The sequence below is a fragment of the Oncorhynchus gorbuscha genome, linkage group LG13 (genome assembly GCF_021184085.1).
Source record: "Oncorhynchus gorbuscha isolate QuinsamMale2020 ecotype Even-year linkage group LG13, OgorEven_v1.0, whole genome shotgun sequence".
Lineage (NCBI taxonomy): Eukaryota > Metazoa > Chordata > Actinopteri > Salmoniformes > Salmonidae > Oncorhynchus > Oncorhynchus gorbuscha.
Window position 1 is genome coordinate 61,210,618 of NC_060185.1, and position 17,848 is coordinate 61,228,465.

The window sequence follows — 17,848 nt, forward strand, 5'->3', positions numbered from 1 at the left end:
CAAATCTCCCTCAGTTCTTTATGTGACCACATTTTCCAAAAACCTTGTGTTGTGAAAAAATATATTTTGGTGGTTGAACTACAGTAAGTGAAGAATATTAACACATGGTAACATAATGATGGTAACAGAATGACATCTTTGGGTCCCTGATGTGTTCTATAATAATGAATGTCCCAATGTTTTTCTAGAAAGGTAGAACATTTCCTATCCTCTTTTGCATGTTTGGGTATTTTTCTACACACTGGCTATTATTCAAATGAGCTCCAGACCGGAACAAATCTGCACCAATCATAGACGTCTATGTTTCACAAGTTTGGACATCACAGTACAGCAAAGCACAACAAAGTAGAGTACTGCACTTACTATACAGTATAGTTCAATACAGTAGAGTACAGTAGAGTATAGTTCAATACAGTAAAGTACAGTGCAATAGTCAATTATTGTCATCTACTCCAGTGTGCTGTACTGTACTAAACTTTATAATCTACAGTAGAGTACTGTATTGTACTGATCTACAATCTAATCAACTTTTCTTTACCGATTTGGTAACAGAATGAAGAGTTTTAATCACTTAATAAATCATAAACAAATTGTTAGCAGTAAAAACACTATAACTAATTGGCAAGATAACCTTCACTTGTTACTTCTGTGAACTTTCATTATCCTCCGTCATGAGAGAAATTGGAAAAGATCTTCAAGATATGTGGGTTTTTGTAAAATAATTAAGACACGAGGCAATATTTCTTAAACTTACAGAAGGCAAATCATTTCAACAAAATATAAATGCTGATATTAGTTGGCTGGGGTCTTCAGGATTATTGTCTTTTGATGTATTTCTAATACCTTTTTAAGACATTTTCTAAGGCCCCTTTTCCATCTGTTTCACCAGAAATCAAAGCCTTTGCCTTTCCCACATTTTTATGATGGAAAAAGGTTGAAAACAATGTACCTACAGTGTGGAGAACAAGTATTCGATCCACTGCCGATTTTGCAGGTTTTCCTACTTACAAAGCATGTAGAGGTCTGTAATTTTTTATCATATGTACACTTCAACTGTGAGAGACGGAATCTAAAACAAAAATCCAGAAAATCACATTGTATGATTTTAAAGTAATTCATTTGCATTTTATTGCATGACATAAGTATTTGATACATCTGAAAAGCAGAACTTAATATTTGGTACAGAATCCTTTGTTTGCAATTACAGAGATCATACGATTCCTGTAGTTCTTGACCAGGTTTGCACACACTGCAGCAGAGATTTTGGCCCACTCCTCCATACAGACCTTCTCCAGATCCTTCAGGTTTTGGGGCTGTCGCTGGGCAATATGGACTTTCAGCTCCCTCCAAAGATGTTCTATTGGGTTCAGGTCTGGAGACTGGCTAGGCCACTCCAGGACCTTGAGATGCTTCTTACGGAGCCACTCCTTAGTTGCCCTGGCTGTGTGTTTCGGGTCATTGTCAAGCTGGAAGACCCAGCCACGACCTATCTTCAATGCTCTTACTGAGGGAAAGAGGTTGTTGGCCAAGATCTCGTGATACATGGGCCCCATCCAGCCTCCCCTCAATACGGTGCAGTCGTCCTGTCCCCTTTGCAGAAAAGCATCTCCAATGAATGATGCTTTCACCTCTATGCTTCACGGTTGGGATGGTGTTCTTGGGGTTGTACTCATCCTTCTTCTTCCTCCAAACACGGGGAGTGGAGTTTAGACCAAAAAGCTCAATTTTTGTCTCATCAGACCACATGACCTTCTCCTATTCCTCCTCTGGATCATCCAGATGGTCATTTGCAAACTTCAGGCGGGCCTGGACATGCGCTGGTTTGAGCAGGGGGACCTTGCGTGCACTGCAGGATTTTAATCCATGGCGGCGTAGTGTGTGGTTTTCTTTGAGACTGTGGTCCCAGCTCTCTTCAGGTCATTGACCAGGTCCTGCCGTGTAGTTCTGGGCTGATTCCTCACCTTCCTCATGATCATTGATGCCCCACGAGGTGAGATCTCGCATGGAGCCCCAGACCGAGGTAGATTGACCGTCATCTTGAACTTCTTCAATTTTCTAATAATTGCGCCAACAGTTGTTACCTTCTCACCAAGCTGCTTGCCTATTGTCCTGTAACCCATCCCAGCCTTGTGCAGGTCTACAATTGTATCCCTGATGTCCTTACACAGCTCTCTGGTCTTGGCCATTGTGGAGAGGTTGGAGTCTGTTTGATTGAGTGTGTGGACGGGTGTCTTTTATAGGTAATGAGTTCAAACAGGTGCAGTTAATACAGGTAATGAGTGGAGAACAGGAGGGATTCTTAAAGAAAAACTAACAGGTCTGTGAGAGAAGGAATTCTTACTGGTCGGTAGGTTATCAAATACTTATGTCATGCAATAAAATGCAAATTAATTACTTAAAAATCATACAATGTGATTTTCTGGATTTTTGTTTTAGATTCCGTCTCTCACGGTTGAAGTGTACCTATGATAAAAATTACAGACATCTACATACTTTGTAAGTAGGAAAACCTGCAAAATCAGCAGGGTATCAAATACTTGTTCTCCCCACTGTATGCCTTAATTATTGGGGGTGGCAGGTAGCCTAGTGGTTAGACAGTTGGGCCAGTAACTGAAAGGTTGCTAGATCAAATCCCCGAGCTGACAAGGGTAAAAATATGTTGTTCTGCCCCTGAACAGTTAACCCACTGTTCCTAGCTGTCATTGAAAATAAGAATTTGTTCTTAACTGACTTGCCTAGTTAAATAAAGGTTAAATAAATAAAAAAATCAGGAATAAAAAAAAATAGATCCTTAGCTTAAATTTGACACCAAATGTAATATGCTCCTATGAACTTTACATGTTAGTACTCATGGGACATTTTACATAAAAATGCCCCTACTGAGCAAGTTTTAGTTGTGTGTGTGTGTATTTAGTTGTGTGTATCTGAATATGTGAATAAGGTTGCGTTGATTGACAGGCAGCCAAATTCGGATAATTGGTCTCCAGCGCTGAAATAAATCTGATGTAAAAAGATCTGATGTGATTGGTCAAAAGATCAATTAATTTGGCTGTCTTTCTAAATGCAGCCTGTGTGAGTGAGTAATGTAACGTACCGATCTGGCTGTGACTTGCTGCAGTGCGTTCTGACACTTGGTGTAGCAGGCGTCTCTCATGATGATCATGATGACCGGCATGTGCTTGTCAATCAGAGCCAGAGGACCGTGCTTCAGCTCCCCAGCCAGGATGCCCTCTGAATGCATGTAGGGGATTTCCTTGATTTTCTGTATGGGAAGAATCAATCAGTTAAATGACATAATAATCAGTATTATCATGTCAGAGTGTGCATATATTGTGTGTATATATAGAGGTTTAATGGTATATAAAGAAGCGGAAAAGAGGAGAAAATGCCAAACATTGCACCCAGATGAAAAACTGACCTCGGGTCAGCGTCCATGGTTCCTATAACGGATGACGGTTAGTATTTGGGGTGGGTGAGCTAATGCTAGATCTGTTCTCACCAGTGCCCCCTCTAGACAGGTAGCGTAGTTGAAGCCTCGGCCCATGACCAGCAAGGACCTCTGCTCATATAGCTCATCTGCTATTGACTTGATGTTCTTATCCAGAGTCAACACCTTCTTGATCAACTCTGAGAGAGGGAGGGGAGGAGAGGAATAGGGGGTGAAACAGTTTAGTAAGGTTTAGTAAAAACAACAGTGGTGTTTTTGCTGGTGAGATCAGGCAGTATATTGGTTAAAGTGTGTTAGTCATAGTGATATCATGTTGGTTACAGTGAGAAGGTGATAATGGGTTAAACACTATCATAGTGGGTGTTGTGGTTTACAGACTCACCTGGGAGTATCCTGAGTCCATTGATGATCTCCAGCCTCCTTGTCTGCAGGGAGATCCTGTCCTCACTCATCATCAGACCAAACATGATGAGAGCCACAAACTGGCTGGTGTAGGCCTTGGTACTGGCCACACCGATCTCTGGACCAGCATTGATGTGCACCCCGCAGTCTGTGTCTCTGGAGATGGAGGAGCCCACTGTGTTGGTGACCCCCACCGTCAGAGCACCTCTATCCTTACAGTACCTCAGAGCCATCAGGGTGTCTGCTGTCTCACCTGAGGGGAGGAAGGTGCAGAGGACAGAGGCAACTTAGCATTCATACAAACACTAGAATTCTCCCCAATCCAACAGATTATAGTCTCTGTACTAGCATTCTCTTGTATCGGAGTCTCCACAGTCTCCACCATAGAGAGTGAAATAACAAAAACACTAGCGTTTTATGAAACACTAGCAATAAAATATAAACAGCAGTCTACCCACCAACACAGTATGGCATTACCTGATTGGCTGATGTAGAAGCAGACGTCGTCTCTGAAGACGGGCGTGTTGCGGTCTAGGAAGTCGCTAGCCAGCTCCACCATGACAGGAAGCTCAGTCAGCTCCTCCAGAGCTTGTCTGGTCTGAGAGGTGAAGGGGAGAGGGGAAGAGAGGTCATCACCATCATCTTTCCTTTCTCCTTCTCAATCGCACTTCTGGTTGGTTCACTTACAGCCACGGCAGCATGGAAGCTGGTTCCACAGCCAATCATGATGAGGCGTCTGCAGCGTTTGATCTCCTTCAGGTGGTCCTTCAATCCCCCCAGGATCACTGAGGACAAGACAGGACAGAGGAGAGGAGCCCATCAGCATTAGCATATAGAGCCAAGAGGTGAGAGGGATATTGTTCAGATATTTAGGGGTTTTATGTGAATATGTTGGGATTGCGTTGACAATGTTTTTATTTGTCCAAAGCTGTTTATTCTACCTTTTTTCTTTAACATATAATAATCATAATTTTAAAAATATGATTAAAATATATATATATAGGGGTTTTGATATCTGAGGCTCGGGAATAGGGGGTCACATAGTAAGTGGGTGTTTGTATTGGTTTATAAATATATGTGTTGCAGTTGTGGCACGTCTCCAGTCTTACAGCACAGTAGGCCTATACTTCCACATAGTAACTGTTAATTATTGTCGCGTAGGCTTCGGTTGAAGCTCAATGTTAAATTCAAATGTCCCTATCATCATATCTAATCCAACATGATACCAAAGTCAATGAAAATGGCGAAGGGGAGAGCGCAAACCACCTTGATTGTGCAAACCACCTTGATTGTGCAAATCACCTTGATTGTGCAAATCACCTTGATTGTGCAAACCACCTTGATTGTGCAAACCACCTTGATTGTGCAAATCACCTTGATTGGCGGCACACAACACATTCCCTGCCTCTCGTCATGAACCGTCAGGCCGTTACCGAGAACCGCATACCGGATTTTGAACAGGGTTGATAGCATTAGGAAACAATATGATTTGCTGCCCCAACCTAGCTCAATGTCTAGGCGTCGGATAAGAACAAGACCACACGTCCATAACGTGACCATTACACTTGCTACATTTCTGACTGAATAAGTTTGTAAGGGCAACCGTTTGGATGACATTTAGAAGTTATCGCTCTCACGTGCCAAAAGAGAACAAACGAGGTGCTACCTTTTTGGCTGTGCTAAGACCTTCAAAAGTCAACCGGAGTTAAAACATTGATCTGAATGGGAAGTCATTTTAAAATGTAAGACTGTCCCAATCTAGTTAGTTCAAAACTCATTTTAGAGGGCAACAGTCAGCAGACCAGGGTTTAAACCAGCAACCCTTGCAGTTATGCAAGCACACCACCTATGCCACTAAGGTCCAGACATTTTGCCAGAGGCCGCATTACAGGTTAGAACAGCATTGCCAATGACAGCCTTTTGGTTGCTAAAAAAATCTGCCTTTGTCTCTGGAAATGTTGTATAATTCACCATTCACATAAAATCACCTTCCAGTGACTATGTTTTAAGTGAGAAGTTGGATTGGCCTGAAGCCAAAAAATAGAGGAAATTTGTGAGCACCACAATGCCTAGGTCATCCATGCTCTACTAAGGTTTTCCAGCACAAAGCTTTGACCTACTAGAGTAACTATTTTGGTTTATTGTACTAAAAACAATGTATAGGCAAGTTGCTTGGGATTCAAACCTTCTCAAACAGCCTAATTTAATATTCAGTGGGATTATGGACTTTACAGTGACCTGCTACTAAAATAATGTGTGCATACGTACATAAATACACTGTGTGTATGTACAGTGTGTGTGTGTGTATATATATACATATACATACACACACACTGTACATACACACAGTGTATTTATACACATACTTCTCAAAAAAATAAAGGGAACACTAAAATAACACATCCTAGATCTGAATGAATGAAATATTCTTATCAAATACTTTTTTCTTTACATAGTTGAATGTGCTGACAACAAAATCACACAAAATTGGAGTCACACTCAAAATTAAAGTGGAAAACCACACTACAGGCTGATCCAACTTTGATGTAATGTCCTTAAAACAAGTCAAAATTAGGCTCAGTAGTGTGTGTGGCCTCCACGTGCCTGTATGACCTCCCTACAACGCCTGGGAATGCTCCTGATGAGGTGGCGGATGGTCTCCTGAGGGATCTCCTCCCAGACCTGGACTAAAGCATCCGCCAACTCCTGGACAGTCTGTGGTGCACATAGAGGGCTGTGCGGCCCCCCAAAGAAATGCCACCGCACACCATGACTGACCCACCGCCAAACCGGTCATGCTGGAGGATGTTGCAGGCAGAAGAACGTTCTCCACGGCGTCTCCAGACTCTGTCACGTCTGTCACATGTCCTCAGTGTGAACCTGCTTTCATCTGTGAAGAGCACAGGGCGCCAGTGGCGAATTTGCCAATCTTGGTGTTCTCTGGCAAATGCCAAACATCCTGCACGATGTTGGGGTGTAAGCACAACCCCCACCTGTGGACGTCGGGCCCTCATACCACCCTCATGGAGTCTGTTTCTGACCGTTTGAGCAGACACATGCAAATTTGTGGCCTGCTGGAGGTCATTTTGCAGGGCTCTGGCAGTCCTCCTCCTGCTCCTCCTTGCACAAAGGAGGAGGTAGTGGTCCTGCTGTTGGGTTGTTGCCGTGCTATGGCCTCCTCCATGTCTCCTGATGTACTGGCCTGTCTCCTGGTAGCGCCTCCATGCTCTGGACACTACACTGACAGACAGACCTGAAAATAGCTGTGCAGCGACGCTCCCCATCCAATCTGACAGAGCTTGAGAGAATCTGCAGAGAAGAATGGGAAAAATTCCCCAAATATAGGTGTGCCAAGCTTGTAGCGTCATACCCAAGAAGACTCGATGCTGTAATCCCTGCCAAAGGTGCTTCAATAAAGTACTGAGTAAAGGGTATGAATACATTTGTAAATGTCATATTTCTATTTTTTATTTGTAATAAATTTGTAAACATTTCTAAAAACCTGTTTTTGCTTTGTCATATTGATGATTGATGAGGAAAAAAACAAATAATCAATTTTAAAATAAGGCTACTCATTCAAGGGGTTTTCTTAATTATACAATGTAGAAATAAAGAAAGCCGGGAATGAGTAGGTGTGTCCAAACTGTTGACTAGTACTGCATGTACTATATATATATATATATATTTATCATTAGGCTGAATGTATTTTTTGATATAGGCCTGTAAATGTCTATTGTAGCATCACCATCATTGCAAAAATAAATACAAACATAACTTTGGACTACATATTCACTGCCCATTGATCAGCACAGTCATTGGTATAACAGGACCAACAACAAGTGGTTATGAGCATATGACAACATTACACGGGTAAACAGTTACAGAAATAATTAATGCAAACAGGCTCTATAGACCTCTATATCTACAGTATATGAGTGACATGTTGTTATGTAAGAATATGCAAAATCATACTAAATATTTTGCTAAAAAAAATATTTTATGAAATCCCAGTAGGCACCACATTACTACAAGACAAAACCGCTCACTCAATAAAGCCTGATGCTCATTTAAGTATAACATCTTGTTGTCATATAAACAAATAAACCTTGAAAAGGTAGTGGAATGGGATAATGTCTTGTGTGAAGAATCCAATAACTTACTTACCTTGTATGCAGTACAAATCACATTATTGTGGGTGCACCTCATCTTAAGACTGTGAATTAGGCTGTTTGAGAAGGTTTGAATCCTAAGCCCCCTGCCTACACATTGTTTGAAGTACAATAGACCAACATAGCTACAGTAGTAGGTCAAAGCTGTGTGCTGGAAAACCTTGGTAGACGTTGAAGTAGGCATTGTGGTGCTCATGTGAATTTCCTTTCTTTCACGGCTTCAGACCAATGCCTACTTCTCACATAAAACAGTTTTAGTTTTTAATAACGTATGCTTCTGTGAATTGCTGTGCTAATATTGATTGAGCCTAGGGCACTGTGCCATCAGCATCCTGGAACAATAGGGAGGGACCGGATCAGGATATGACATCGTCATGGTAAGCTACCTTTGTTGGTGTCGAAGCAGATCCGTCCCCTCATGGTGTTGAACACAGACTCTGGCTGTTCAAAGATCTCCTTTTGCATGAATGCCTCAAAGTTACCTGCACAGAAAAGATAAGGACACAATAGGGCCTATGGTTAGGTCATAGGTGTAGTTACTCACTAACGTCAGCAGGGGGAGATCTCATTCTAGTGTTCTTAGAGCTATAGCAGCTTCAATACAGTATGTGTGGCCAAATGGGTATGTGTTCTCTGTGTAATATCAGACTACATTTCACTAGTATGACATTAGACCTTATCTTTGACATGTCTTTGTGAATGGGAAGGTATCGATACTGACCGGCTCTAGGTTTAAGGTCCCTTTAGGTACATATTGAGAATCAGCTTTCCCTCGTCAAATCCTAAATATTGCACCTTAACCTTGCACAGAACTGACCCTCGGTCAGTGTGTAGGGCCTGGGACACTCTATCTTACTCCTAATTAACCTTTCAGTTTCCATGGCGATGAGCCCTCTGACCTCTGACCTTTCATGATCTCCTGCAATTCCATCTGGAGGGTCTGGATGGCCCGGACAGGAACCTCCCCTGCCAGGCGGTTCAGCCTATGGAGGGACAGCTTCCCCCCTACAACCGCTGCTATATCATCATCCTCCAGGTAGATCACCTTGTTGGTGTGCTCTATGATGGCACTGGGCAGGGAGAGCGAGGAGGAGAAAGAAAAAAAGGATCACGAGACAAGCACAAATGCATGCGCCACACACACACCGTGCACGTGTTCACACACACACACACACACACACACACACACACACACACACACACACACACACACACACACACACACACACACACACACACACACACACACACACACACACACCTAGGGCTTTCAGCTCACCTAGCGTCAGAAGCAAAGTAGTACTCCACAGCCTTGCCGTCTTCAGCAGAATTCACAGCACTGGCGATATCTGGCCGGTTATGGCTGTTCTTTTCCTGGACCCCCTCTTTGAACATAGCTACTCGACAGAGGGCAGGGGGTATAGGGCATGGGTTATGGTTCATGGTTCAAACTGAGCACTGGAACAACCAGAGATGGATCACTGAAATCAACACTTCTGCTTTAGTTGAACTCTCCACCTAAAACATTTTGTAATTTTTCATAAACTGGTAAACAGCTGTTTTAACCCGATGATTGCAAACCAAAACAAGTTCATGATTGTGATTGACAAACAACAGAGGAAAGAGAGGAGCCATCTGAGCCAAGGCTCCTTTGACCATAAATGAACATGCTAATCATCTGGTTACATTGCTTCAGAAGATTCTGGAATTAATAATCAGGTGGAGGTTCAAACTGCCATCTGTATTGATTTGTCACACATTATTTATAAGGTGACTGAAAGCAGTTGAGGGACGTTTGCCCTTAAGCACAGTTACAGTAGAGCACTGCAGTCATGATGGGGCCAGGAGTATTAGTCCCCAATAAGCGATAAATGACCTTGTTCTCTCCTCGTCTCTTTCCCTACATCTGTACTCCACAGGTGAATTTACAGTAGGCATCCACTATGTTGCTTTCACCTAATCCTGTGTTTTAAAAGAGACGAGGGAAAGGAGCAGAGAGAAGGAAGCCACTTTATGGTACCGAGAGAAGAAAACCCATTATGTACTTCCCTTCCTCATTCCTTTCTCATTGGACTTTAGACTGGACCCCAGTCTCCATCTAGAAACTGCAATAATAAATCTGAGCGTAGTTAAGTAAACAGATGAAGACACAGTCAACATCCCTACAGGGTGTTCTGTCTCCAAATTGTTGACACACACAAAGAGAACACACCACACCCATGACTGTTATAAACTGAATGAGTAGGTAAGGGGCAGATTTATTGTGACACACTTTTCAAGAAGCATATTTTAAATGTATATTTTGGAGAGGGCTATGATATCTCATAGAGGTTCAACACCGTATTGGCATTTCCACAAGAAGCAAGAGTGATTTCTTTAACACATACAGTACCAGTCAAAGGTTTGGACACACCTACTCATTCCAGGGTTTTTCGTTTATTTTTACTATTTTATACATTGTAGAATAATAGTGAAGACATCAAAACTATGAAATAACACATATGGAATCATGAGGTAACCAAAAAAGTGTTAAACAATGTAAAATATATTTTATATCATCAAGGCAAAGGGTGGCTACTTTGAATAATCTAAAATATATGTTTAACACTTTTTATTTGGTTACTACATGATTCCATATGTGTTATGTAATAGTTTTGATGTCTTTAAAATTATTCTACCTTTTAATGGCATCAGACCGAGGCTCTGCATCTGTCCTCGTGCTCCTAGACCTTAGTGCTGCTTTTGATCATCGATCACCACATTTTTTTGGAGAGATTGGAAACCCAAATTGGTCTACACGGACAAGTTCTGGCCTGGTTTAGATCTTATCTGTTGGATATCAGTTTGTCTGTGAATGGTTTGTCCTCTGACAAATCAAATGTAAATTTCGGTGTTCCTCAAGGTTCCGTTTTAGGACCACTATTGTTTTCACTATATATTTTACCTCTGGGCATGTCATTCGAAAACATAATGTTAACTTTCACTGCTATGCGGATGACACACAGCTGTACATTTCAATGAATCGTGGTGAAGCCCCAATATGGCCATCGCTAGAAGCCTGTGTTTCAGACATAAGGAAGTGGAAGGCTGCAAACTTTCTACTTTTAAACTCAGACAAAACAGAGATGCTTGTTCTAGGTCCCAAGAAACAAAGAGATCTTCTGTTGAATATGAAAATGAATCTTGATGGTTGTACAGTCGTCTGAAATAAAACTGTGAAGGACCTCAGCATTACTCTGGACCCTGATCTCTCTTTTGACGAACACATCAAGACTGTTTCAAGGACAGCTTTTGTCCATCTACGTAACATTGCATAAATCAGAAACTTTCTGTCCAAAAATTATGCAGAAAAATGAATCCATGCTTTTGTTACTTCTAGGTTTGACTACTGCAATGCTCTACTTTCCGGCTACTTGGATAAAGCACTAAATAAACTTCAGTTAGCGCTAAATACGGCTGCTAGAATCCTGACTAGAACCAAAATGTTTTATCATATTACTCCAGTGCTAGCCTCCCTACACTGGCTTCCTGTTAAGGCAAGGGCTGATTTCAAGGTTTTACTGCTAACCTACAAAACATTGCTCCTACCTATCTTTCCGATTTGGTCCTGCCGTACATACCTACACGTACGCTATGGTCACAAGACCAAGGCCTCCTAATTGTCCCTAGAATTTCTAAGCAAACAGCTGGGGGCAGGGCTTTCTCCTATAGAGCTCCATTTTTATGGAATGGTCTGCCTTCCCATCTGAGAGACGCAGACTCGGTCTCAACCTTTAAGTCTTTACTGAAGACTCATCTCTTCAGTAGGTCATATGATTTAGTGTAGTCTGGCCCAGGAGTGTGAAGGTGAACAGAAAGGCACTGGAGCAACGAACCGCCCTTGCTGTCTCTGCCTGGCCGGTTCCCCTCTCTCCACTGGGATTCTCTGCCTCTAACCCTATCACAGGGGCTGAGTTACCGGCTTACTGGTGCTCTTCCATGCCATCCCTAGGAGTGGTGCGTCACTTAAGTGGGTTGATGTCAGTGACGTGATCTTCCTGTCTGGGTTGGCGCCCCCCTTTGGGTTGTGCCCTGGCGGAGATCTTTATGGGCCATACTCGGCCTTGTCTCAGGATGGTAAGTTGGTGGTTGAAGATAACCCTCTAGTGGTGTGGGTGGGGTTATAGTGGTGTGGGTGGGGTTATATCCTGCATGTTTGGCCCTGTCCGGGGGTATCATCGGATGGGGCCACAGTGTCTCCTGACCTCTCCTGTCTCAGCCTCCAGTATTTATGCTGCAGCAATTTATGTGTCGGGGGGCTAGGGTCAGTCTGTTATATCTGGAGTACTTCTCCTGTCTTATCCCGTGTCCTGTGTGAATTTAAGTGTGCTCTCTCTAATTCCCTCTTTCTTTCTTTCTTTCTTTCTCCCGGAGGACCTGAGCCCTAGGACCATGCCTCAGGTCTACCAGGTCTCATGATGTCCCCTTGCTGTCCCCAGTCCACTTGTCCGTGCTGCTGCTCCAGTTTGAACTGTTCTGGCTGCGGCTATGGAACCCTGACCTGTTCACCGGACGTGCTACCTGTCCCAGACCTGCTGTTTTCAACTCTCTAGAGACAGCAGGAGCGGTAGAGATACTATCAATGATCGGCTATGAAAACCTGCATTGCTTGCTGTTTGAGGTTTTAGGCTGGGTTTCTGTACAGCACTTTGAGATATCAGCTGATGTAAGAAGGGCTATATAAATACATTTGATTTGATTTAGAAAATAGTAAAAACAAAGAAAAAACCCTGAATGAGTACATGTGTCCAAACCTTTGACTGGTACTGTATATATATATTTTTAAATATGAATCTTGTCATTTTTGCACTTGACTCTTTGTAGAGTAGATTCATGCAATCATACAACAGTTGATTCATTGGAGACAGTCTGATTTAAGGGTATCTGATTGTTGTGAGTCATGCAATTCTTAATAGGTGGTTCAATCAAATGTTATTAGTAAAGTACACATATTTTGCAGATGTTATCAGGTGCAGCGAAATGCTTATGTTTTTAGCTCCAACAGTGCAGTAATCTGAACACCAAATCAGAGATCAAGCCACAACACCCAAGTGTTTATTGGGTAGTAGGCTCACATATGGGCTCAGCGGCCCTCTGACCCTCTGGGACCACTGGATTAACTGCACAGTCCCTCAGGACAGAGTAGTACGGAGCTACGGACGAAACGGGATTAGGTTTAGATTATGACATGTTATAACAACACAGGAGAACAGGCTTTCATAACCATTAGTCTGGATCAGATGGTAAGTACTGCAACTGTTAGTGTTAGGACACAGATACAGATACTGCTCACAAACACAGATAGCTTTGAACAACTGCATTACGTTAGCTGACTGGTTGGTTGGTTAGCTTATGAGTTGGTTAGTTAATTAGTTCATTTTTGGGTGTTTCATATTGACCTGAATCGGGACTTGAACTACAGACATATAACCAAACGTTTCATGCAAATCTCATGTGCAATATTTATGCGTCAGTTCGAGTTACGCCCTTGTGTCTCAAATGAAGAGATCGGTGCGTAAAGATAATGTAACCGAATGTGTTGAGATGTGGTTTGATTGAAATCCGATGTGTTTTAGGTTGATAACACAGTCAAGTTTCTGTGGGAACACTGACTGAGAGGTTTAAGAACACTGTAACTGGGAGGTTTAAGAACACTGTAACTGAGAGGTTTAAGAACACTGTAACTGAGAGGTTTAAGAACACTGTAACTAAGAGGTTTAAGAACACTGTAACTGAGAGGTTTAAGAACACTGTAACTGAGAGGTTTAAGAACACTGTAACTGGGAGGTTTAAGAACACTGTAACTGAGAGGTTTAAGAACACTGTAACTGGGAGGTTTAAGAACACTGTAACTGAGAGGTTTAAGAACACTGTAACTGAGAGGTTTAAGAACACTGTAACTGAGAGGTTTAAGAACACTGTAACTGAGAGGTTTAAGAACACTGTAACTGAGAGGTTTAAGAACACTGTAACTGGGAGGTTTAAGAACACTGTAACTGAGAGGTTTAAGAACACTGTAACTGAGCGGTTTAAGAACACTGTAACTGAGAGGTTTAAGAACACTGTAACTGGGAGGTTTAAGAACACTGTAACTGAGAGGTTTAAGAACACTGTAACTGAGAGGTTTAAGAACACTGTAACTGGGAGGTTTAAGAACACTGTAACTGAGAGGTTTAAGAACACTGTAACTGGGAGGTTTAAGAACACTGTAACTGAGAGGTTTAAGAACACTGTAACTGAGAGGTTTAAGAACACTGTAACTGAGAGGTTTAAGAACACTGTAACTGAGAGGTTTAAGAACACTGTAACTGAGAGGTTTAAGAACACTGTAACTGGGAGGTTTAAGAACACTGTAACTGAGAGGTTTAAGAACACTGTAACTGAGCGGTTTAAGAACACTGTAACTGAGCGGTTTAAGAACACTGTAACTGAGAGGTTTAAGAACACTGTAACTGGGAGGTTTAAGAACACTGTAACTGAGAGGTTTAAGAACACTGTAACTGAGAGGTTTAAGAACACTGTAACTGGGAGGTTTAAGAACACTGTAACTGAGAGGTTTAAGAACACTGTAACTGGGAGGTTTAAGAACACTGTAACTGGGAGGTTTAAGAACACTGTAACTGGGAGGTTTAAGAACACTGTAACTGAGAGGTTTAAGAACACTGTAACTGGGAGGTTTAAGAACACTGTAACTGGGAGGTTTAAGAACACTGTAACTGAGAGGTTTAAGAACACTGTAACTGAGAGGTTTAAGAACACTGTAACTGGGAGGTTTAAGAACACTGTAACTGAGAGGTTTAAGAACACTGTAACTGGGAGGTTTAAGAACACTGTAACTGAGAGGTTTAAGAACACTGTAACTGGGAGGTTTAAGAACACTGTAACTGAGAGGTTTAAGAACACTGTAACTGGGAGGTTTAAGAACACTGTAACTGGGAGGTTTAAGAACACTGTAACTGAGAGGTTTAAGAACACTGTAACTGGGAGGTTTAAGAACACTGTAACTGAGAGGTTTAAGAACACTGTAACTGAGAGGTTTAAGAACACTATAACTGAGAGGTTTAAGAACACTGTAACTGAGAGGTTTAAGAACACTGTAACTGAGAGGTTTAAGAACACTGTAAAGTGATCATGTCTGATAGAGGGGAACAGAGCTCACCAGTGTTGTACTGGATTGGAATGTGCTCTGCAGACAGCTCATACTTGCTCCGCACACCAATGAGCAGAGGACTTCCTCTCCTGAAGGATATAGACAGAGAAAGGGGATGGATAGAGGGATAGGGAGAAAGGGGAAAAGAGAGGGTGAGCATGAGAAAGACAGAGGGGTCAGGAGATAAATTGTTAGATTTGTGTGAGAGAACAAACACAAATGCACGAGCACATGCACACACACACACCAACACACACACACTGTGGAACGCCTTTAGGTCTTTATGTATCAAAAACATACATGTTAAATACATGCTCCCAAGTGGAGCAGTGGTCTAAGGCACTGCATCTCAGTGCAAGAGACGTCACTACAGTACCTGATTCGAATCCAAACTGTATCACATCCGGCTGTGATTGAGTAGGCCACCATTGTAAATAAGAATTTGTTCTTAACTGACTTGCCTAGTTAAATCAATAAAAAAATAACACCATTTGACTCGTGAAATAAGCTTGTTGACCAAGCAGTACCTGAATATAACTGCAAGTCACATAATAATTGAACACGTTCATACATTTTTTACGTAGTTATTACACATTGATTACACTATCACTCGTATTTCATTTGACACAACGATTCACCGATCGGTATGCTATGATGCTGGTAAAGTTTTGTCTCGCGCACTTGCCGCTGCGTATGAGCGCAGACACTTCCCCATGCTCTAGACAGTGCTGGTCATAATAGAAAGCTAGCTAGCTGATGGATGCAAACAATGTTCTTCCCAAAAAATATACCAAAACGACATAATCTGTTTCAGTAGCTACAGTTAGCTAGCTAACTATCTAGCTAGGTGTCATCATCTAAAATACCCCTCATTTATAAGACAGATCTTATTTGATTAATGGTCGACCCACCTATGTGAAGATCAGCCACAATAGTGGAACGTGCGGTTCGCCATCAAAATAAAGGTCTGTCATTGACAGTGATGCAAATGAATACGCATAGTGGAATTATGCCATAATTGAGTAGATCATGCCAAACTAGGTTGGAATGTTATAGAAATTCAACAAAAGACAATAATTTGACAAGAATCTGTTGTAATCACAATGTCTGTATTAGACTTTAGAATTGCATATGGATTGTGGATCAATGACATGGGGTATCAGTCCACTCAGTGACACCCAGAAAACATTAGCATCATAGCTCTTATTGCGGGACTATGAAACCACTGAATTGAGCCACATTTATAGTACCAGTCAACCTACTATGTGTATTGAACACTACTCCAGAGGAAAAACAATACAACTTGGATGTTTTGGAGTCTGAGAACTCTGAGGAGGACGTTGGGAAACAAGCACTAGGGTAATGAGTAGACCGATAGACCATTTAATTCATCCCCAATCCTTAAATAAGGCTGTACAGTGGAATATGATTGTCAGTGCGCACAATAGGCTGACTTGGGAGGTGATTTCCCTCAAAGTCCCTGATAAGAGCTATGATGCTAATATTTACACACACTCTTCACAGTTGTGTTCTGTGGGTGTCACTGAGTAGACTGATACCCAATTTCAAATTACAACACTCCAACCTTGTTTTAACATTATGTTGTCTAAATATTGCGTCTTTCAAATAGGGACTTTTATTTTGAAGGCCAGACGCCATTTCCACTATTGTGGCTATTTTCACAATACATATAACCCAGTCCCGTCAAACCTCACTGCTTATTTTAGTCAATCAAGAACACATTCTTATTTACAATGAGGGCCTACCCCGGCCTAACCATAACCCGGAAGACGCTGGGCCAATTGTGCACCGCCCTATGGGACTCCCAATTACGGCCGTTTGTGATACAGCCTGGAATCGAACCAGGGTCTGTAGTGACACCTCTAACACTGAAATGCAGTGCCTTAGACCGATGCGCCACTCGGGAGCCTTATGACATTAGCTTTGGGCAACAAATGCTAGCTATCTTTTGATTATTCATATATTCATTTTAAAATATTTTTATTAATTGATTCGGCTCCTCTGATGTGCGAGCCGGTTCCCAACGTTCACCTACAAGAGCCTTAGAGCCGACTCGTTCGCGAACGACCCATCACTACTGGACGCTCTGGCGGAGGAGTAGAGGTGATCCGAGCGTTCAACAGCAGTCAAGCACCCAAGCTAACTGGCGAACGTTGGCTAGCTACTTCCAGACATACATTAGAGAACACCTCACTGACCATTTCTCTCGCCCTAGCATAGCTGGTTAGGCTGTTTTAATGTGATCCAGAGTATTGGTGAATGTAACTGTGCTGCTGGCAACAATTTAATTACGGTTTTTGTGCCGACGTATACCGACACTGACCATATTCAACGGGTGTTGAGCTTTCGTAAATGCATCCGTTATTCGGCGCTCTGGCACTCAGATGAGTGCTATTAACTCAGTTGAAACGCACACGACTATACCACTTAGCCAAGCATGATATGAACAATCAAGTCAATAAACGTTGGGTAGTTAGTTAGATAGCAGATAGTTAATATACTGCCTGGAAAGTTCGATGTATTAGTAGCCGACTACGTTAGGTAACTAGCTAAAATCAGGTACATACTGCTGTAATGCTACGCGGTTCGTAAGGCTAGCGTAGCAAATTGTCAGCCAAC

The 17,848-nt window shown here is 42.1% G+C and overlaps 1 protein-coding gene across 3 annotated transcripts in view; it reads right to left on the reverse strand.

Moving 5' to 3' along the window:
- Window positions 1–17,848, reverse strand: part of LOC123993249 (glutamine--fructose-6-phosphate aminotransferase [isomerizing] 2-like) — a 44,206-nt gene that overhangs the window by 2,372 nt on the left and 23,986 nt on the right. Inside the window, exons 8-17 of one of the 3 annotated variants that reach the window (XM_046295179.1) lie at window positions 15,218–15,297; window positions 13,134–13,211; window positions 9,299–9,416; window positions 8,926–9,089; window positions 8,406–8,501; window positions 4,538–4,635; window positions 4,328–4,448; window positions 3,831–4,103; window positions 3,500–3,627; window positions 3,095–3,262 (exon numbers count right to left, since the gene is read on the reverse strand). In XM_046295179.1, coding sequence (XP_046151135.1) covers window positions 3,095–3,262; window positions 3,500–3,627; window positions 3,831–4,103; window positions 4,328–4,448; window positions 4,538–4,635; window positions 8,406–8,501; window positions 8,926–9,089; window positions 9,299–9,416; window positions 13,134–13,211; window positions 15,218–15,297 — 1,324 coding nt within the window. Of the gene's footprint in view, window positions 1–3,094; window positions 3,263–3,418; window positions 3,628–3,830; window positions 4,104–4,327; window positions 4,449–4,537; window positions 4,636–8,405; window positions 8,502–8,925; window positions 9,090–9,298; window positions 9,417–13,133; window positions 13,212–15,217; window positions 15,298–17,848 lie in introns of those variants that run through there. The other 2 variants (XM_046295181.1, XM_046295180.1) reach the window with 2 other exon arrangements.